This window comes from Mastigoproctus giganteus, chromosome 9 (assembly GCF_048544385.1).
Source record: "Mastigoproctus giganteus isolate SK-2022 chromosome 9, ASM4854438v1, whole genome shotgun sequence".
Lineage (NCBI taxonomy): Eukaryota > Metazoa > Arthropoda > Arachnida > Uropygi > Thelyphonidae > Mastigoproctus > Mastigoproctus giganteus.
This window is the reverse complement of record NC_143583.1, coordinates 156,920,048-156,942,317: the sequence shown is the minus strand read 5'-3', so window position 1 is coordinate 156,942,317 and position 22,270 is coordinate 156,920,048. Positions and strand designations below refer to the sequence as shown.

At 37.9% G+C, this 22,270-nt stretch overlaps 1 protein-coding gene across 2 annotated transcripts in view; it reads left to right on the top strand.

Moving 5' to 3' along the window:
• The window catches only part of LOC150080836 (serine/threonine-protein kinase 26-like), a 226,773-nt gene that overhangs the window by 125,425 nt on the left and 79,078 nt on the right, over window positions 1-22,270 (top strand). For both annotated transcript variants that reach the window (XM_090381119.1, XM_090381118.1), the window contains exons 6-8: window positions 9,503-9,688; window positions 20,196-20,353; window positions 21,114-21,357. In XM_090381119.1, coding sequence (XP_090237245.1) covers window positions 9,503-9,688; window positions 20,196-20,353; window positions 21,114-21,357 — 588 coding nt within the window. The remainder of the gene's footprint in view (window positions 1-9,502; window positions 9,689-20,195; window positions 20,354-21,113; window positions 21,358-22,270) is intronic.

The following is a 22,270-nucleotide window of genomic DNA, read 5'->3' as shown; positions in this document are numbered from 1 at the left end:
CTGGCTACAGAGGTGCCCCGGGGAAGACAGAAGTATGGTGTCGATAAGGAAGGCAACCCCAGGTGGTCAGTAAGGCATGCCCATGCCTCACCAGGCGAAGCATATAAGGTGGCAGGAGAGGGAGGGAGGAGACAGGTAGACCATCTCCTCCTCCCCCTCAGGGGAGAGGGAAAAAGGTGCCAGGCAAGGGAGCTAGCACAGATCGCCATTTGGCTATATGGCAGTGAAGCTGCAGCAGTCGTAGTGTAGTCATAAGATCATGTCCGTTAGTCGAGTTGCTCGTGGGACAGTGTCCCGTCCAGGTTGAATGTCTTTGTCTTTAGTTCTCTTATCTTCGGTTAGTACATTTGTCAGTTTCACTTAGGTCTCATATTTGTTGGTACAGTTGGTACTGCTGGTTAAAACAAGTAGCGCGGACATAATAGGGCTTACAGAGACGTGGTGCCACCCGGAAATTGGGGATGATGAGTTTCAGTACGGCTTGCTTGTATAATGTATTTAGGAAGGATAGGTTAGATAGAAGGGGTGGTGGGGTAATGCTTCTTATCAGAAGCAGCCTGAGTGCGACGATAGCTTACCCGGATTCAGACATTTCACATGCTAGTATAGAGTCCGTATGGTGTGAGATAGTTGGAAACAAAGGTATAATGCGAGTAGGAGTAATCTACAGACCAGGTGATTGTGAAGATTATGACAAAAGCCTCTACATGCAAATGGAATGGGCAAGTAAGCGTCAATGCCTTATTATGGGTGATTTCAATTTGCCTCTAATTGATTGGAGTAAATGGGAAGGAAACTCGACATGGGGAACAAAATTTTTAAATCAACTAGATGACTGTTATTTGTATCAACATGTCAGGGAAAGTACTAGAGAAAAGAATATCCTAGACCTCATCATCACACATGAATCAGATGACATAACAGGGCTGACAGTAGAGGAACCAGTAGCAGGAAGTGATCACGGAGTTCTACAGTGGATGATGACGAGAGAGGTAGCAGAAGTAAAAGGCAAAGGAATGGGTTTTAATTTCAGAAAAGGAAATTACGATGCCTTAAGGTACTACATGGCCTCAATTAACTGGGTAGATATCGCGCAGAGAATGAATACAATTGAACTGTGGTACGCTTTTAAAACATTAATCACAGATGCCTTGAATGCGTATATACCATTAAAAAAATACTCCACGAGAAGGGTTCCAAGTTGGATGAATAGTGAAGTTGCCGCATTATTTGAGCAGAAAAAGGTGGCATGGAAAGGTTACAGAGCAATAAAAAGTACTGAAGCCTATAACAGCTACAAGGTCATCACCTTGTAGTTGTTATAGAGCTACAGAAAAGGTTCGACAGGCAAAGGCAGTTTATGAGAAATCACTAGCAAACAGAGCAAAGGGGGGGGATAAAGACTTCTTCACATATAAAAATGCCAAGAAGAGCAGGACAAACCAGATTGGACCTTTATGTAAGGGAAAGGGGATAGTAATAAATACACCAGCTGCCGTTGCAGATGAACTCAACAGTTATTTTCCATCGATATTTACAAATGAAAAGCCTTTTGTGGCAATGGGAAATTGTGGGAGCGAAGTTAAAAAATATGTAATTAATGATATTGAAATTTCGCAAGATTATTTAATGAAAAAACTTTCGAGCCTACAGACCAGTAAGGCTCCTGGAGTTGATGGAATATACCCTGTAATCTTAAGAGAGGCGGCAAGCGAGTGCATTGAACCATTGAGGCTAATTATGCGAGCATCACTAGACTCTGGGGAGATTCCCTTGGATTGGAAAAGTGCAAATGTATCTCCCATACATAAGGGTGGCTCTAAAAGTGAAGTTGGAAATTTTCGACCTGTCAGTCTGACTTCAGTAGTAGGGAAAATCATGGAGGCAATGATCAAGGGTGGAATTCAGGATCATTTGGATCGAATTGAAATTCTCAAGGATACTCAGCATGGTTTTGTAAAGGAAAAATCATGTTTAACAAATCTGGTTCGCTATTTCGAAAGGGTCACTCACGAGCTGGATGTAGGGAATAATTTCGACATTGTTTATTTAGATTTGGAATCCGGCGTGTGCAGCCGTGCGCCGCAACCCATGGAATTTGGAAAGGGGGATCCTGGTGGTTGAGGGGCCCAGCCTTAATACACCACTTTGGCCCCTGCTTCGACAAGATGGGTGGTCCCGGACCGGCCCGACTGGGATCAATCGCGAGTTGTTCTTACTGCTAGGGTCAACTGTGTTCCAATAAGTCTCCCTCCCTTTGGTCCTGGGACTGGATCAAGGCTTATTGGAAATGTGGGTATGGTGCTCCTAAGCAAACTTGGCATCCCGTTCGTGTACGCAGTACCTGCTAGTTAATGAGTGGGTGTCCCCTCATAGGGCTCCATGGTGGATGAGGTACTTAGGGCATCGGAAATTTTTATCTTACTCCTATGAGTAATTTAAATCCTTCTGCTGGGTCCCTAACAAGGCCCCTACCTAATCGAGATGATAGCACGGATAACACCTCCGTTAAAAGAGCCAGAACTGAGGACACACCACCATCAGTGAGGCCACTCTTCCTCATTCTCCATTCCACCGGAGAGCAGTCAATCAGAAAGATGTCGCCCTTCTTTATCCAGAAAGGATTAGAAGGGTTGGCAGGTTCACCAAAATCCGTTAAACGGCTGCATTCTGGCGACCTTTTGATTGAAGCTTCCAGCACCAAACAAGCAGCAAAAATCTTGAACTCTACATCCATAGGGGGAATACTTATCACCATAACCCCCCACAGAACTCTGAATTCTTCACGAGGTGTTATATCAGAGTGGGACCTTCTTCATGTTTCTGAAGAAGGGATCTGCTCTGAATTAAAAGACCAAGGAGTGACAGCTGTCAAGAGAATATCGATACGAAAGAATGGGAATCTCATCCCTACCAGAGTTCTTATCCTCACATTCAACACCCCATGGCCTCCAAGTTCCATCAAGGCAGGCTATCTAAACTGCCCAGTGAGGATTTACATTCCAAACCCACTGAGGTGTTTTAGATGCCAAAAATACGGCCACTCACAAACATCTTGTCGTGGTAACCCTGCCTGTGCTCGATGTGGTGCTAAAGACCACAAGAGCAAGAAATGCTCAGCTTCAAAACCGACCTGTGTCAACTGCCAAGGAGAGCACCCTGCCTATTCTAGAGCATGCCAGTGGTGGAAGGATGAAAAAGAAATCCAAAAATTAAAAACAGAGCTGAATATCTCCTACCCAGAAGCCAGAAAACGTATACAACCAATAAATAGTGGGAAACCTCCTTATGCCCAGAAGGTTTCTGCTAAGTGCACTATCGGTACGCAAACTGAGATGACTGTACCACCAAGAGAGTCATTCACTCCAATTGCACGCTATTTATTGAGTTCACAAAAGCCCACCAGAAAAACACAGTCAGCTGCCACTCCTATAGCCGTACCTCCTAGTGCTCCACCACTACCAAAACCAAGTGGTAAAGAGCCACCAATAATAACAGAGACAATGGATATAGAGAACAAGGAGGTACCAGATGAATCAGTCTTGGAACTCTTTGCGGAGGAAGAAATGGACACAGGACAGCGTCCATTCTTCCCCAAAAAAGATAGATCCAAGACTGACAAAAGTAAGCCCTCAGTACCTCGGAAGCCACCTGATGGACCCACCAAGCCAAAATAATGGCTAAATTCCTACAATGGAATTGTCGTGGATTCCGTTGAAATACAGATAACATCAAGGCCCTCCTGCAAAAGCATGAACCAGTTTGCTTTTGCCTGCAGGAGACTTATCTAAAGGCAAATGATGATCCCACCATGCATAACATCACAATTTTTTGTAAGGATAGAATTGCGGATAGTCCTGCTCATGGAGGAGTGGCTATCCTTGTGGGCAACCAGACCCCAGTTCAGCCCTTTCTAATTACAACCAGCATAGAGGCTCTTGCAATTTGCCTTACAGTGGAATTTTTATTAACCATGTGCTCTATTTATTTGCCACCTGGGACTGACATCTCCCAGGAAGACCTTGATGATCTTGTAATGCAGTTGCCTTCCCCTTTCTTACTTCTCGGTGATTTCAATGGACATAATGCCCTGTGGGGTAGTGCTAGCATCAATGGAAGGGGATGAGTCATAGAGTGTATGCTAAATGACAATGATCTCTCCCTTCTAAATATTGGAACAAACACCTTCTTCCACATTCCACCCATACGTTTTCTGCCATTGATTTATCTATCTGCTCCCCTTCTCTTCTCCCTTTACTCACTTGGGAAGTGGAGGAGAATCCATATGGAAGTGATCACTTCCCTGTGATAACCTGCTTACATATTGGGAGACCATGTCTGTCGTTTAGGTTACCACAGTGGAAGTTTGATCAGGCTGACTGGAGTGCCTTTCAACACCTGGCAAACTTTAACATCTCTGCAGTCAGTCAGGAGCCTATCAGTGATGCAGTCACGTACATAACAGAAAATATTGTCCATGTAGCTGCAACTACAATTCCTAAAACGTACACCCGGTTTCCTCCATTTCCAAAACCATGGTAGAATCCAAAATGCACAGCAGCCAAAAAGGCTCAAAACAAAGCTTGGGGGATATTTCGACGATATCCTACCACGGTCAATCTATTAGCCTTTAAACGTGCACAAGCTATAGCACACTACATATGCCGTCAGTGTCAGAAGGACATGGATCCGTTTTACGTCATCGATTACCCAGTCTACAAGTGCTAAGGTGGTCTGGGAAAAAAAAATCCAGAAAATGAAGGGGAAATATACAGCACACCCCTCATTGGTCCAATATAATGGATGTACTATTGCAGAATCTACTGCAATAGCAAATGCTCTTGGGAAAAATTCTCTAGCATCACTGCAATATCATCTTACTCCCCAGAGTTTCTGGTCTTAAAGCACAACAGTGAAAAACAGACCCTTAAGTTCACATCGAAGGGTTCTCATGCATATAATGGGCCATTTACTATCCATAAGCTGAAAACAGCACTTGCCCGTACAAAGGCTACCGCTGTTGGACCAGACAAGATCCATTATGAAATGATCAAACATCTTTCACCAGAATCCATGGACTGTCTGCTCTTCCTGTACAACAGAATCTTTCTTGAAGAGCATTTTCCAGATACCTGGTGCAAAGCAACTATTCTTGCTTTTCCCAAGCCAGAAAAGGATCCTAAATCTCCGAAAAGCTATCATCCTATTGCTCTGAATAGCTGTGTGTGCAAAATATTGGAGAGAATGGTCAATGCTCGTCTCTTGTGGTATTTAGAATCGAATGACCTTCTCCTCCCAATTTCAGTGTGGCTTCCAAAGAAACAGGTCCACACTGGACCACTTAATTAGACTGGAAGCATCTATCTGAGATGTTTTCCTAAAAAGAGAACACTTGGTGTCCATCTTCTTTGACATGGAAAAAGCGTACGACACAACTTGGAGATTTGGTATTTTAAAAGACCTTTACAATCTCGGTCTAAGAGGTCACCTTCTCGTTTACATTAAAAAAAAAATTTATCCTACTGTTATTTCCAAGTTCATGTAGGATCCTCCCTTTCGCGGCCCTTTTTCCAAGAGGAGGGAGTACCACAAGGATCTGTCTTAAGTGTCACGCTTTTTGCCATTAAAATAAATTCCATTTCTGAACAACTTCCTACAACTATAAACAGTACACTCTACGTCGATGACTTCAGCATATTTTCTCAATCATGCAATATGAAGGTTGTTGAGAGACAGCTGCAACAAGCTATTGACAACTGCAACAAGCTTAACTCCTGTGCCACGGCCAATGGTTTCAAGTTCTCACTGGAGAAGACCATTTGCGTCCATTTTTGTCGCAAATGTAACCTCCACCCTGAGCCTGAATTATGACTTGGACAAAGCACCATTCCAGTTTTATCAGAGACGAAATTCCTGGGACTCATTTTTGACAAATAACTGACATTTGTCCAACATATTCGTCACCTTCGCACAAAGTGCACCAGAGGGCTTAATATTCTCCACTCTCTCTCTCTTCTACCCCTTGGGGCGCAGACTGATGCACTCTACTCCGTTTATACCGTGCACTAATACGCTCAAAATTAGATTATGGATCTCAGGTGTATTCATCTGCTAGAAATAGCACTGTTCGTTGGCTTGACCCCGTCCATCATCAAGCCATTCGTATTGCTACCAGTGCATTTAGAACTTTGCCTGTCCAAAGTCTGTATGCCGAAGCAAATGAACCATCCTTGTCACTTCGACGAATGCAGTTGTCTCTACAATATGCCTTCAAGCTGAAGTCCCTGCCAGACCAACCCACGTGGACATCCGTTTTTGAGCCATGATGGGAAAATCTTTATAACACACGATGGACCATCAATCGCCCATTCGGCATTCGTGTTCAAGAGCTACTCAATGAGCTTAACATCTCGGTAGACAAGGTTGCTCGATCACCAAAGGAGCCCCTTCGCGACGAACTCTAATACTCTGTCTTCTGTGAGCCGACCGGGCTAGCCGAGTGGGTAAAGTACCTGCCCGGCAACCCAAAGGTCGCGGGTTCGATTCCCGCCTCGGGCTTGGATCACTGTACTGCAAAAACCTTTGGAGGTGCAATATGGCCACAGAAGCCGATGCGCCAACAACTACCAAATCAACCAAATCAATCTGTCTTCTGTCTACCTTCAGCTTTATTCACAACACCGTGCAGAACATTCTGACTTCTTGCCAGTTTACACAGAAGGCTCAAAGTCAGAATCGTATGTGGGATCTGCTGCTGTTTTTCGAAAAATACCATATCAGAGCAGATACCCCTTGACTGCAGCATTTACACTGCAGAGCTGCATGCTATAGAGTTAGCTCTAGATCACATAAGAAAACACCGATACCAACGGTGTATTATATATGCCGATTCAGTGAGTGCACTACAGTCTTTATCAGCAGTGTCACGCACTAATCATCCAACCCTGTCCCGAATTCAACAGATAATATACATCTTCTATGTAGGTGGATTCGATATCTGCTTCTGCTGGATCCCCGTCACATCGGGATTAGAGGAAATGATTTGGCCGATACTGCAGCCAAATCGGCAGCCCTGACGGATAATCTTGACCTGTTAGTCCCTTATACAGACTACAGGTAAGTGATCCGTAATAACTTACAATCTCAGTGGCAAGATTCGTGGCATCGCCTGATTACTACAAACAAACTATGTCGGATTAAGCCTGTGATCCATCCTTGGTGGTCCAGCTTACGCAGAGATCGCAAAGAGGAAGTTGTTCTTGCTCGGCTCCGCATAGGACACTGTCATGTGACACACTTCTTTTTGCCGAGGGCTGATGACCCTCCTATCTGTGAGCAATGTGACACCATTTTATCCGTTGAACATATTTTTTGCGATTGTACCAGTTTTAGAAATGCTCGTTTTACTGCTTTTACCCATCTGACTGAGCTATATACACTCAGTCAGATTTTAAAGGACAATGACAATGTGCCAGCAGTTTTTAAATTTTTAACATTGATTAATATATATATATACACTTATATGAAATTTATCTCATATTGCTATTATCATTGTTCTGATTTTATTTATTGATATGTCTATAAATATATATATATATATATATATATATATATATATATGCACTTTTCGACGAAGTAACCTTTTTACAAGTTACCAGTCTTATCTTTTTATATTTTAACCTTTTCCTGGTGCACTATAACCTTGCTGTTTTTGCGCCACAAAAAATCAAAATTATTTTTGGCATCTAAGTTCCTTGGTCACTGCATCATAGGAACCTATCAGATTGGTTAGACACGACAGCTCCTTAACAGATCCATGCTGCGATTGCAGTATAATTGCCTTCCTGTCTAGATGGTCCTGCATTACTTCTTTAACCAGCGACACCATTATTTTTCCTGCAACAGATGTTAAGCTAACAATCACTTTGTTGTTATATAAATCTGGCCTTAGTCGCAAACTCCTAAAATTCAATAACAACAATTACTTTGTAATTACTTATGTAACCTTTTGTTCCCCCTTTTTAAATTGGGGATACATTCGCACTTCTCCAGTCCATAGGAACCTCCCCTGAATCCAAGGATACTCTTGCAATTATGTAGTGATGTATTGGGAAGTTAATTTTCAGATTTAAAATCTGTGTACCTAACTAAAAGTATGTCACCTTCCCCCAGCTATCCCTTCTGTATACATTGTATTCTCCATTTTTAAGTTCTGCTTATCCTTTTTCAGGGTAATGCTGTGTTTCTGATATTCCTATAATATTAGCATTTTATGACTAAAACAATACTTTATATTTATTTACTGTGTTCTTCTCATTTATGTGTTAGTAGCTATGTGTCTAACAGAGCTCATATAACTGATAGTCCCATATGGACCCAATAGGCCTTGTAATGTCTCTCTTCTCCCCTTTTGCAGGTTACCATATGTCCCAATCAAAGCAATGCAAAAATCAGTTACCGGGTTTTTCCGTTAAGAGGCCCACCCAAATATAGGCCCATCTTGCCTATATTAGGATTTTGTTTTCCAAATAGAAGCCCATGGGCTTTTATTGGGGACAAATAATAATGCGCTTTCTCGTAACATACCATATATCGGCGCTCTGCGAATGCCTGAGATGTCATTGCAATAGATGTGAACTGGGTGTCTTTACTCGTCAGAATATTTAACCCTAAAAATGGAAAATAAAAAGTCTAGTAAACGAAAATCGTATACTATTCAGGAAAAACTACAGTTTGTGACGCATTTAAAAGCGGGGGAAAGTCAAATTTCGCTGTTGCAACAAACAGGCATTGACAGGAAAAATCTTTGCCGTTGGTTGCAACAAGAAGCAGAATTATTGAAGCTGGTTAAAAAATGTAAGCACAAACGTCTTGAGGGTGCAGGAAGGAGGCGTTTTATCCCAAAATTGAGAAAAAACTATTTGTCTTATATATTTATATTTTTTTAAGATAATAAGAATAATTTTTAATTTCATACTGTTCTATTGTTGCAATATTTAAAATAAAAATAACCTTTCATTAATTAAATAAATATTATTTCAAAATAAACCTGTTTCCATTAAGAAGCCCATGAGCTTCTATTTATGGACAATATGACAACCTTAAAAATGCAAAAACCAAATACAAGCCCATGACCCTCTTAACGGAAAAACCCGGTACAACTCTGCTTATGGCTTCCATTAAACTCTTAGTCTGCAATTCTCCTTCCCCCACCCAAAATTTTGCTGTTTTCAGAACCATCTAATGCTGCCTCACTGACATCAGCAAATAAGCAAATATTCTTTTTAGCTTTTACAGCTTGCTTTATTATTTTTTTTTAATTTTGTTATTTATGCATCTTGTAATGAGACTTTTCAGTTTCCCTTGTATACAAAGGGGGTGGGAGGGATTTAAATATTCATGTTTATAGTTAGAGCTAAGCATTGGCAGTGGAAGTAACTTCTAAGTATGTTTTTATAAAAATTCTAATTCTGCTATAATATAACTGATTTTTTTTTTTTAGGCAGATATTTGGAGCCTGGGAATTACAGCCATTGAATTGGCAAAAGGAGAGCCCCCAAATTCTGAACTTCATCCTATGAGGGTGCTGTTCTTGATACCTAAAAACAATCCTCCTCAGTTGACTGGAAACTATAGCAAATATTTCAAAGAATTTGTAGAGGCTTGTTTAAATAAAGATCCTGAAAATGTAAGTAGGCAAATAACAACAGATTGAAATAATTTAATTTAGTGCATTGTCTAATGTCTGTTCTGTGTTGATGCATTGAAAGGGCAGATTTGTATCTGCACATTTAAAATGATTTAGAAAAGGTTTATGATGAAAAAAAAAAAAAAGTTTCCAAAATTTGAGGAATAGTGTGACACAAATGTATGCAAAATGTATGCATTTTTATATTTTTTAGCTTTAGATGGAGTAAAAGGCAGCTGCTCTCTTTCTTCATTTGATAGATTTAATGATTCTCCATTTTCCAGATGAAGCCTGATTTGCTTGCAATCCAGAAATGTACATTGTATTCTCCTAAAGTGCCTATGATTTGGTTTTTGACAGCTGCGTTAGTTCATCACTGGCTCCACTTTTTGCATTTGATCTGTGGCATTCTCTGTGACTGGTTTGAACTACCCTTCCCTTTTATAGTATGTTCACTGTTGCAACTTAATGAATGTCTTCAGAAAATTGTTTGTGCATGAACTTGCCACAAACATTTTAACATACTATTTGACCCAAATTGAAATTTAATTTTCAGTAAATGTTTTGTTTTTTAATATTTTTTCTCTAATATTTAATGACATTCTGTAATCAAGTAAAATGTATGACCTTAAGTAGTTTTGCAAAAACACTTTGTTATCAAAAATTATTTATTTTTTTAATTGTTATATATGTACTTCTTTGGTCAGTGTGACCCGAATTCAATAAATATTCATGTTTTTTTTTTTTTTTTTTGCCATTGTTGGCTGTATGATAGATGTTTACTTACAATTTATAAATGCCTTAGGACAATATTTACTATATTAGTGATGGGTAATTAGTTAACTTACATATTCACTGATGAGACCAAACAAGAATGTTAATGAATTTTAAAGGTCACTATGTGAGTTCCTGCAGATTTTCACCTGTTTTTTCCCCTGTGTATAAACATTGCATGAGCTTGCACTCAATTTCATATTGCTGAAGCAAACATGTTATTGTAGAGTATATAGTTGTGAGTAAAAAAAGCCTTAAATTATGTCAGCATGATTTTTGACTGATGAGTTAAATTCTTTTAATGCATCTGACAGTGAAGAAATATCAGAATTAGAACATACAGGTGTTTAAGATGATTATGAATGACCAGAACTTGACTGATTCTTCAGACAATAATATAATGCAACTAGATACAGTTCCTCCCGTGCCATCCATTACTTCAAAGGAAGTAATGTAATGCAGAAATATAGATTAGATCTTGGAGCCTGCTCCTCAGCATGGACAGCATCCAGCTCAAAAATAATAAAAACTGCTCCCAGTCCACCCAGGAATGCCATTTCTAAAGTACAGACACTCCCTGACTTACACAGTACTCGACTTCCGTAAATTCGACTGTATGTAAGTTTTTTCCAGCTGGTGTAAACTTAAAAAAATCGTGGAAACATATTTTGCATCCCATAGGAATAATGGGAGTATTGTGAAGACATTGCAATGTGAACCCAATAACACATTGTTTTTTTGATAATTCGTTCCAAAACCTTGGAATTTGAAATTTTCACTATATAACTGCTATTTATCACTCTAAAAGGTCATTTTTATAATGCAGCGCTGCCCTTTCATCATTCTCATAAGTTCCGTTATAAGAATCAGTTTTCAACGGCTTTGTTAATATTTTTCTAAAGAACATTTTTGGGGGTCACAACCATAATACAATAAAAACAATTTGCACTTTCCTGTTTATTGTGCTTTTCTGTTAGTGAAACGTATTATAAATGGATAGTAAACTTGTTCTTATTGCATTTGCGGTAATCCCGATAACTGGAATTCTGTGGGTTTTTATGTTATTATGGTGAATTGTGTTCCCTTCACTGAAATCTTCAGTCATATAAGAAACATAAATAAATTTTCAGAATATTCTCTTCATTCCCTTTTACTTATTACAATGATGAAGGAAAAGCAACCAACGGAAAGTGCTGCAAGTGGTGGCAATGCTAGGAAATCAAACAAAACTGATTTAGAAATGAAGATGAAAATGATTAAGAAGTAGGACGAAGTTTGTCATCTATTGCATGGGAATTAGGTCTTGCTGCTTGAACAGTGAATACTATTTTAAAGGACAGGGTGCGTATAAAAGAACATTTAAAAGATCAATGCATTTAAGATCAACAGTGATCACAAAACAGCATTCAGGTGCTATATTGAAGATGGAACAGCTATTAATAATATGGATGGAAAATCAGATTCAAAAGCAAGTGCCCCTGAGTCTATTGACCATTCAAGCAAAAGCATCAAGTATTCATGAAGATATTAAGGATAAATACGGTGAACCCCAAGCCAAGTTTGTGGCAAGCAGTGAGTGGTTTAATAGGTTCAAGCATCATGCTGGTTTCCACAACGTTAAAAGTATACAGTGAAGTTGCCAGTGCCGATTCTGCAGCAGCAGAGAAATTTTTGTGATGTGTTCAAAAAAAACCCATCTAAATTTACCTAGCCCTCAACCTCTGCAGCAGTGTTCTTATTAGCTGGAGAGGTTGATTCTGGCAATGATACTCGAAAGATATAAAACTTGCTGATGTTATGTCTGTGTCCTCCCTTTTTTTGTAATTTTATAATTTTGAAATTTTTGTAATTGCACACTTTTGTAATTTTTCCTAATGCATGAGATAAAAAAAAAAAAAAAAAAAGAATAAATAATTCTATTTACATGTTCATCAAACATTTCTTTTTTGCTTCAATCAAATTCAGCAAGCATAGTTATGAGTGCTGGGTAAGCATTTAGGGAAATTCCGACTTACGTGAAACTCGACTTACGCAGAGTTCCGCAGAACACGACCCTTACATAAGTCGGGGAGTGCCTGTAAAAAATATAAAGTCATCATTTAAAGTCATTTCAAGTTTATATAAATCCTACACTTAAATATAATATTGAAAATGAGTAACATTTTAAGACAAAGGTGATAACTGGAAAGATTTTTTATAATGTTACAATTAAAGCATATATAGGATTGTTGTTATTAGCAGATATTTACAAATCACATGGGGAATCTACTGAAAGTTTGTGGAATGCCAAAACAGGCAGACATGTCTTCATGTAACAGCATTTCCAAAGTCCTTTTTTTTTTTTTCATATTACTTATATTATTACTTAAATTACATTTAAATAGCAGGACTGATTCCTAAAAGAGGAGAGTAAGAGGCAAATTAAACAGAAGGAACTAGAAAGTTGCTGGAAAGGCCTTCATCCTGCAGTGGATTGAAAATGGCTGATGATGAAGAGGCAAATTAGACCTGTAAAAGAATTTTGGGAAAAATAGATAGAAATTTTACCAGAATTGCATAATTTATGACACTCGCATACCGGGGAACAGTGTCACAGTTGATGAGTAACTGACTGGTTTTAGAGGATGCTCCTTCAAGCAGTGTATTTTCAGCAAGCCTGCATTGACACTGAAATCCAAAATTATTAACAAAAAATTCTCCTTTTGTGTTTAGTCCAATACTGGTGTGGTCAATAGCTAATTTTTTCAGCCTCATCAAATCCAGAATGTGCTTGTGAAAGTGAACTCAAAGTTTACTTTCTCTAAGTTGTCTTTATTCATGAAGGGCATGGCCAACTCAGGGGATACCAAGGTTTCGAGAACAAGGTTATTCTGTTTACTGTGGACATTGCATTACCTGAAATAAGTCCTAACCATAATGGCATCTGATAACTCGTTAACTTTCTGATTTCAGCTGCTTCTGAAATAGAGGTTATCAAGACAATGCCAAGGACATGTATCAAATAACAGCTACAGTATTAAGCTACCATTCTTTTTTGACACAGCATAGGACAATTAGTGTAGTTTTGCAGAATATAAATTCTGCAATGTGCATATTTCAAATTCAGCATTTTGAAAAAACTCAACCAAGTATAACATTTGCTCTGGTAGGTGGGGAAGATAAGCTAGTCAGACCAGGGGCAAATAGTTTTGAGAAAAGAGTTCTCCTGCTTGGGTAACAAAATGCTATTCAAATTAAAATCACCAACAATAATAATTTTATGAGGTTTATTACTAATTTCTATGAGCTGACCTGAGAAAATTCTGAGAAGCTCTACGCTTATTGGGGGGGGGAAGACTTGTGGACAAATAATGCCAGAGCCACACACTAAAAAAATGGAGTCCCCAGATGTCAAGCATTCTGTGACCACATGATCTGAGTGCATTATCTAAAGTAGTCTCCAAAGCTTTTTCCTAGAAAGGAATCTCTTTTGTTTAGTTTAAAAGTTAATTCATTTAAATTATAAAGTTCAGAAAACTTTAGTCTTACAAGTGGTAAGTGAAGTCAGGAAGGAAAAGACAGAAAAGCACCTTTCCTTTTATTTTTCTATTTCATTAACACAACTGACTTAGCAATGCTTGCTGCTCATGGCATTAGTCCTGCCTACATAATAATCCATTCACTGTGGATTCAACTTTTAATCACACTTGTCACTATTCCTCAGTAAAGTATTGATGCAATTTCAGGTTCTCCCAAAATGGTTTAAAAGACTTTATTCAAGGTATCTTTTGATAAAACATCTAATCCAAGACAGTCAGAATAGTTATTAAAACAAACTGCCTTTACTTGACTACCAGTAACAGTCACTACCCATGCTCTCTGAACACTTCCAAAGGAGTTATAATGGAGTGGAATTTATTAACTGTCTCAAAGGATGAATAATTCAAGAGCTTAGAGATCAACGAGTTGCACAGACAAAGCATTATGACTAGAAATTCTATCACAAACAGTTAAAGCAGGATATTTGTCATGTAGAATCCTCCCCTATCTGTCAAAATTGCAAAAGGAATCATCTACCCTTCTCTAAGATGTGTGAATTATGGGAAAAAATTCAAAAAATGTGGAGTTTGCAAACAAAGTTATGTATCCTGAAGCAAGAAAACAACTACTGTCAAATATGCCTGCTTGCTCATGCAGCTGCTATTAAAAGCTACAGAATAGTTGTGAATAAAATTTTTTTTAAATTTATTTATTATTTTTTTAATAAGATTTTTTTATTTATTTATTTTTTTGGCTGGTGCAGCCTAAGCCTTAGGCTTCCTTGCACCTTGTCACCATTGCTAATACTATTATTAAAGACAGATGTTTCTTTTCCTCCGAACATGTACGCCTGATTAACATTCTCTTCTACCAACACAATCTATCCTCAAATCCAGATAATGGGAACACAACTGCCCCAATAATGTAGCACTTGACAAACATGTTAAGTTCTTTTTTTTTTTTTATTTAAATCAGATTTAGGAGTACACCCTACCCCAGAAATGGCCTACAAGCCAGGGGGATTCACAAGGAGAGTTACATTTACGAAATTATCTAAGTTCAACAGACAAAGAAATTAACAATATTACATACGTGAATATAGGAACGCATAAACAGTCAAACACCCACATGTTTATTTAGGAAGAACCTTTTGTTTGCCAATGTTAACCTGGTAGTTGTTTGGCAGGAGGGTGTATATATGATGGATGATCTCAGTCTGGTAGTGGTTTCCTTCACAAAATCAGGAACATTCTTATAGTATTGGATGGGAACATCCGGTCTGGGTGGCTGGATTGTAGTCTGGCTATGGCGACGGGAACTACTGGAAGCAATACTTGGTATTTCTTTTTTTTTGTGATGATTTTTATAAGAGTGGAGATGTTCATTTTGATTAATATTGGTTGCCAGGGGACCCAGTCCAGGTTTGCCTGAAGGATACTTCTAGAGGTGGTAAACAGCTTTCCTAAGTAATGGATTAGCCACCGCAAAATCCAGTATTCCATAGTCAGGAACCTTTGGAGATAATCAGCAGATGCAGAAACCCATTAGGGGAGTCATATAGAGCAATGGGAGAAACACATCTCTCCACATAGTGTGCTAAGAGGTTAGAACTTTGTATACCTGTTAATCCCTGTTTAACATGCCATAGTGCCCCAAGGGTTTTATTTTCTGCCTCTGCAAGGTGAGGAACAAAGGTGAGTTTATCCCAAGTAAGCCAACACAGATGTCAATCTTGAGCCTTTTCATACTGAAGGACATTTGGGTTGAGGGTGAGACAAATGTCTTTTAAATATGAGGCTGTCTTCAAGCTGTCTGAAAGCATCCTTTGAAATTAATTGTAGATTACAATCATTGCTGAAGGGGATGAACACCTTTAGATCATCTGCATATGACAGGAAATTGTCATGCAGCGACAGAAAGGGGTCAGTGGCAGCGACTGAGGATTTGAGTCTTCAAGTTGTCTGAAAGCATCCTTTGAAATTAATTGTGGATTACAATCATTGCTGGAGGGGATGAACACCTTTAGATCATCTGCATATGACAGGAAATTATCATGCAGCGACAGAAAGGGGTCAGTGGCAGCGACTGAGGATTTGAGTCTTCAAGTTGTCTGAAAGCATCCTTTGAAATTAATTGTGGATTACAATCATTGCTGGAGGGGATGAACACCTTTAGATCATCTGCATATGACAGGAAATTATCATGCAGTGTGACAGAAAGGGGTCAGTGGCAGCGACTGAGGATTTGAGCATGAGGTGAATGAGCTCCAAGTTTATTCCATTCATCCATGCATTCTCTTTTGAAGTCAAAGATCACATCAAGTCCTCATTTCATCTGAGTGTTTCTAGCTGTATTGGAGCCTCATTTCTAACCACAAATTATAATATAATGAGTCTTAAATGTATGGATACACTCTGTTCAAAACCAGCCCAACCATATAACTCAACTAGTCAACATTCATTCACTATCTAACTCCGAACTTACAAAGCATTTTCATTTACCCTTCTGCTTCTGGTTTTTTTTTTTTTTTTTTGGAATAAACATCCTTCACACATATTTTATGATGTGATTCAGAGACCAAGGTACAAAGCTCTCAATAGAAGGCAGTATGAAGGGGTATCTAAAATTTTGTACCCTAAACTAGATAAAACAAAAATAACAAATATGCCATTTTTAATATAAGTTGTTTACATATTCAATAACTAACATGTTAAATTTCATTCCTGTAGGTAATCGTACACCAGAGGTGGAGCCCGGACATTATAGTTGACAAAGCAGAGTATCGGGCAGTAATCAAGTTCCTGCATTTGCAGGGCAAGAAAGCTCAGGAAATTGACGAAGAAATGATAGCTGTGTATGGAAGAATTGTCCATCCTATGACACTGTAAAAAAAGTGGAAATGGGAGTTTCAGTGCAGTCGTACAAGTGTCTTTAACGAGCCAAGAGAAGGAAGGCCATCAACATCCACAAACAGTGAGATGGTTGCAAAGGTTGAGCAGCTGGTGCTGAGTGACAGACGTGTGACAATTCATTTCATCGCAAATGCAGTGGGAATTAGTTATGGGTCTGCCCACAGCATTTTACATGACCATCTGCTGCACATGTCTAAGGTCTTCGCACGATGGGTTCCAAGATTGCTGACGCCTTTGCAGAAGCAATGTCGAATGCAATGTTCTCGCCAACTGTTGGATTTGTGTAGTGTGGATCGTGAGAACTTTTTTTATCGGTTGGTGACAAATGACAAATGCTGGATGTACCAGTATGATCCGGAGACTAAAGACATGTTAAAGCAGTGGAAGCACACCTCTTCCCAACCTCCCAAAAAGGCAAAGACCACTCCATTTGCAAAGAAGGTGATGTTGTCCGTGTTTTGGGACAGAAAAGGGTTTATCCTGACAGATTACCTACCTCGTGGTTCCACATCTTTTGAAAAAGTTATGCGATGCTTTGAAGGTGAAAAGGTATGGAATGTTAACCAAAGGTGTCTGCCTTCTGTCAGACAATGCACCGGCTCACACGGCTGTTGCCACCACAAACTTTGTTGCCCAGTGCAGCTTCAAACTACTGCAGCACCCACCCTATTATCCTAACCTAGCACCATCAGACTTCTTGTTTAGCATTATAGCCAAAGTAGCTCATGCGCCATCAAACTCCCACATCAACAACAACTTCTTGTTTCGAGAAATGAAGAAACCCTTGCATGGACACCACTTTGATTTGTCTCAAGAAGTTATCAATGGAGTGGAATTGTGATTTCAGGCAAAAAGTGTGGACTTTTATGATCAAGGCATTAAACAACTGATCCACAGACAGGAGAAATGTGTTACTATACATGGAGAGTACATAGAAAAGGATTAAAGTTCTTGTGAAGTTTCACCTTTCTCAGGCTATTATTTCTAGATAAGGGTACAAACTTTTTTATATAACCCCCCCCTTGTTAGCGCCATCATCAAGACCAAAAAGACAATCAAAATCACATGTTGAAGGTCATGCTGATATGCAATAAGGGGATGACATTATCAGAATTCATTTTACAGTACTTTATGTCACTGTTAATGCAGCCTATTGTTAAGTAGTTTTAAAATGGTTGACAGATGAAACAATCTACCTTAAATGACTCCAAAAAAAAAAAAAAAGTGGTGAAACAGTTGGCTCATTCCCCACAGCAATGCACTATCACATGTCACTCTCCATCTAGCAGTTTTTTTTTTTTTTTTTTTTTGTCTAATGAGAACATTTATATCATGCTGCAACTCACTTTATTCATTTGATTTGGCACCATAAAACTCTTGGCTTCCCAAAAAGACATGAAAGAATTGGGGGGGGGGGAAGAAAACGACTTGAATTGATTCAAGAAATGTAATCGAATGCAACAGACAAAAAAGCATTTACAAAAGAAGACTTCCAAAATGTTTTTATTAGTAGCAGGTGTGATGGAACAAGATTATATTGAATGATACTGACAAAAAAACATTTATCATTGAATAAAATTAATTTGGGCTGCTCTTTTGCCTGTTTTGGCCAAAATAAAAAAAAATTCCTGTTTTTTTCTCCTGTAGGACAGGAGAGAAAACAGGAATGTCAAATTGTTGGTCAAAAGTTGGCAGCTATGCTTCAGAAAATAGAGAAAGTCTCTTGGCCCTGTTGATTATGGGCTGTGTAAAATTAAGGGAATAAAAAAAAAAACATCTGTCACATGTTTTCTATTGCCTTCACAACAGAAGGCATCTATTGCTGATTATTATCAGCACGTAGCTAGAGTAATTCTTTCAGATTAATTTGGTCTATAATGACATTGTTTTTGCTTTTGACTCATTTAATCTGAAAACACTACTCTTTCTATTCACACAATATTTGAGTGTTAGTGGCAGTCACCAGGCCTTTCAAATTCATTGAGAAATTGAGATGTTTCTCTTATTGAGTAATGAGAGAATAAATAGGTTGATAAATGCTGATCTTTCAGGGTAGTCACCGGGTTCCACTCTCTTTTCTGCAGTTTTGCAATCTTTCCCTCAACGGTCTTATCATATCACATGCTGATGACATTAAGGTCTAGTGTGTCTCCAGTAGTGACAAATCAAGTGGAGTTGAATTTCTTGTTCAGTTTAAATCTTGCTATATGCTTCAAAATTAAAATATTTAGGTATACCATTAAAAAGAATAACTTTCCTATCTCTCCTATTGATGGCTTTTCTATAACCTCTGTTTGTCATCCCACATCTCGGAGTAATCTGCAATTTCTCTTCTTTCCTTTCACATGCATATTCAGCATCTGCTGCCTATATTCACAAAATCTTTTGGTATCTGAAACAGTATCTAACTTGTATGAAGTCACAAATTATTAATAGTTTATATTATAGATTTTCTTTACCCCTATTGTTATCTATGCTTTTTTTGGTCTGGATTGGTCTGGATTGTTATGTTATTTTCACAGAGAATGACGAGCTAAATAAAATAATTATGAAACTGGTAAAGCATAAATGAGATTGAAGAGAAAGTGGGAAAATGGCAAAAATGATTTTTTCCCCTTTTTATAAAACTGCAAATAAAGTGCAATCAAGGTTACTTAACTTTTTGCTAACTGATGTAATACAAAAGAACATTAATGAAAAAATAATCTATAATACTCATTCCAATCTTTCAATAGAAATATTTAGAAATAAAAATTCATCCCAGCACTTGTAACTGATATATTCTCTGAATAACTTTAACATTATAATGAAATCGTTTTTTGAAATTCTTGGCCTACTGTTAACTGGAGAATTGAAAAGAAAAAAAAAAAAAAAAAAATTTCTTTTCACATGGACTTAGTTCTAAGTTAATGCCTAAAACTGTAATTTCTGCTGACATAAATTTCAATCGTTGTCAGGTGTCCACTAATTGGTATTCACCCACTCTCTGAGATGCTGATACTAATCAGTCAACTGTTCAGTCAGTTAACAATCAATCAAGTCAGAATTGTAAAACTTTACATTTTAAATAAGTAGCAGATACTTTTATTTTGGGACTATATATACTAAAGTAATGCACCATGGTAACCTGTAAAGTTCCAGTTCTGTTATGATGAGAAAATTAAAAAGACTTGCTTTTTTTTTTTTTTTTTTCAGTACTTCAGTTGACAGCAGGTCAGGATAAGCCATACCAAATAGTGCCTCATATGCCTTCCTAGTTAAGCCTAAAACTGAAACTTTCTTTAATATTTTCTATTTCCTAGAGGCCAACAGCAAAAGAACTTTTGAAATTCCCATTTATTCGAAAGGCTAAAAAGAATGCTTATGTAGTAGACCTGATAGAGAAGTTCAAGAGATGGAAAGCAGCAGGTGGTGGTGGTAATTCTGGCCAAAATGACAGTGATTCTGAAGCTTCAGATTCGTAAGCAACATTTTTTTATTACATTTTTATTTTGCTCGGATTATATGAAATTTTTCATGCTGATGAAATTTTTGGTCATAGCATACGTAGAGCAAGAAAATACCCAGCTCTTTGACATAATGGTCTTGGCTAGTCCCCCCCACCCACTGTACACACCACACACTCCCTCCATTCACAACCTTGCAGAGTAGAGGCAGTGAGATTATATGCTAACTGCTCCAAATGCTAGAGGGTTACCAATAGATTTGGTCCAGTGGACTATCTAATAGCTGACCTTTAAAGCTGTATCACTAAAACGTAAGGAATATTGGATCTCATGGTGCCTATAATAATTCCAAAAAACATGCAACATGACAAAAGAAATGGAGAGAGAGAGAGAGAGAGAGAAAAAATAATGCTATACTGCATTATGTTTTTCTATCATTATTGCCTGGGTATATCCCTTATTAAAACATTACTGTCTCAATATGGGACACAGAAGTTCAATTTAGTTTGAATTTAAAAAGGCCAGCCAGCAGTGTTAATGAAGTGATGCCAAATGTGCAAGAAATGGAGAGACAATTGCTATTTTGTGGGCTCAAAGATTACCACACAGAAACAATCTTTCCTAAGATTAGAATATAATCATTATTATCAGTTGATTATTATTCCTAGAAATGTTATTTATCGTTCATCTAGATTAAAGTGAAGTGTTTTATGAATTAAAATATGATTTTTCCCCTTTTTATAAAACTGCAATGATATTTTTTTTTCTCCCCAGAGATGAATCACGGGCAAGTGATACGTGGAAGAGTTTACGTTGGGATTTAGAAACTGTAAAAGGACCTAATACATTAGACGTTAAAGTAAAACCAACTCTGGTACCTGAAAATGAAGTTATATCATCACATATCTTATCCTTGACTAAATATCCTCAAAATGGACAGATAAATTCTCAGGTGTCACCTTCTCACAAGGATAATACTATGGATCACTTCTGGAATCAGAATGGGTCAAACAATCCTGTAAGTAGAGCAAAGGAAAGTTTGATTAAATTTTGAGGAAATGCCTTAAATTTGGTGAAGAAATGCCTTAAAACCTCAACATTTCTCTCCTATAAAGGAGAGAAATGTTGAGGTTTACTAACTCTTGATTGTTTTATTTTATTTTATTTTATTTATTTTATTTTTTTTTTTTGGAGGGGAATAATGCATTATATTATATCTCTGCTTTATGTTATATCATGTTCTGGGGTTGGATATACTATATCCAACAAAAAAAAAAAAAAAACAAGATAGCATTCATATTCCACACTTATGGGCAATGATTCAATTATTTTCTGATAAGTGTTTTTTGTAATCTAAAGCAACATTAACAATAAAGCTCAAACATATGAAAATATTTGTACACTTATTTTACCATGTAGTCTCTATTATATTCCACAAATTGTACTAATATGGATGCAGTGCTAATGCCATCATGAAAGAGTTTCATCTTGTTCGTGTGCCCAAGAACAGACTTTTTTTTTTTTACCTTAGATTCAAATATTAGATTCAAAACATTACTCCCCATAGAGCATTGATGAGAGGCTTGAAGAAGTAAAAGTCATAGGGAGCAAAGTCTAGCCTATATTCAGAATATGGAAGAATGACTTATTTTCATTTGACCTTTGCAATGCTTTCTGATGATCCATGCCATGTTGCGGCATAGTGTTGTCGTGATTATAGTAACTTGTTTTGCATAGTTATATTGTCATACTTGACATATACTTGTCCTTTAGTTTCTTTACTGTTTGAAATTCATGTACCGTTTGAAATTGATTGGTTGAATATGATAGGAAGGAAATCCAAAGGATCACAGAAGAGATCTTTCAAAAATCCAGCAGAGAGAGAGAGTGTGTGTGTGTGTGTGTGTGTGTGTTGCTATGTTATGAGTAGT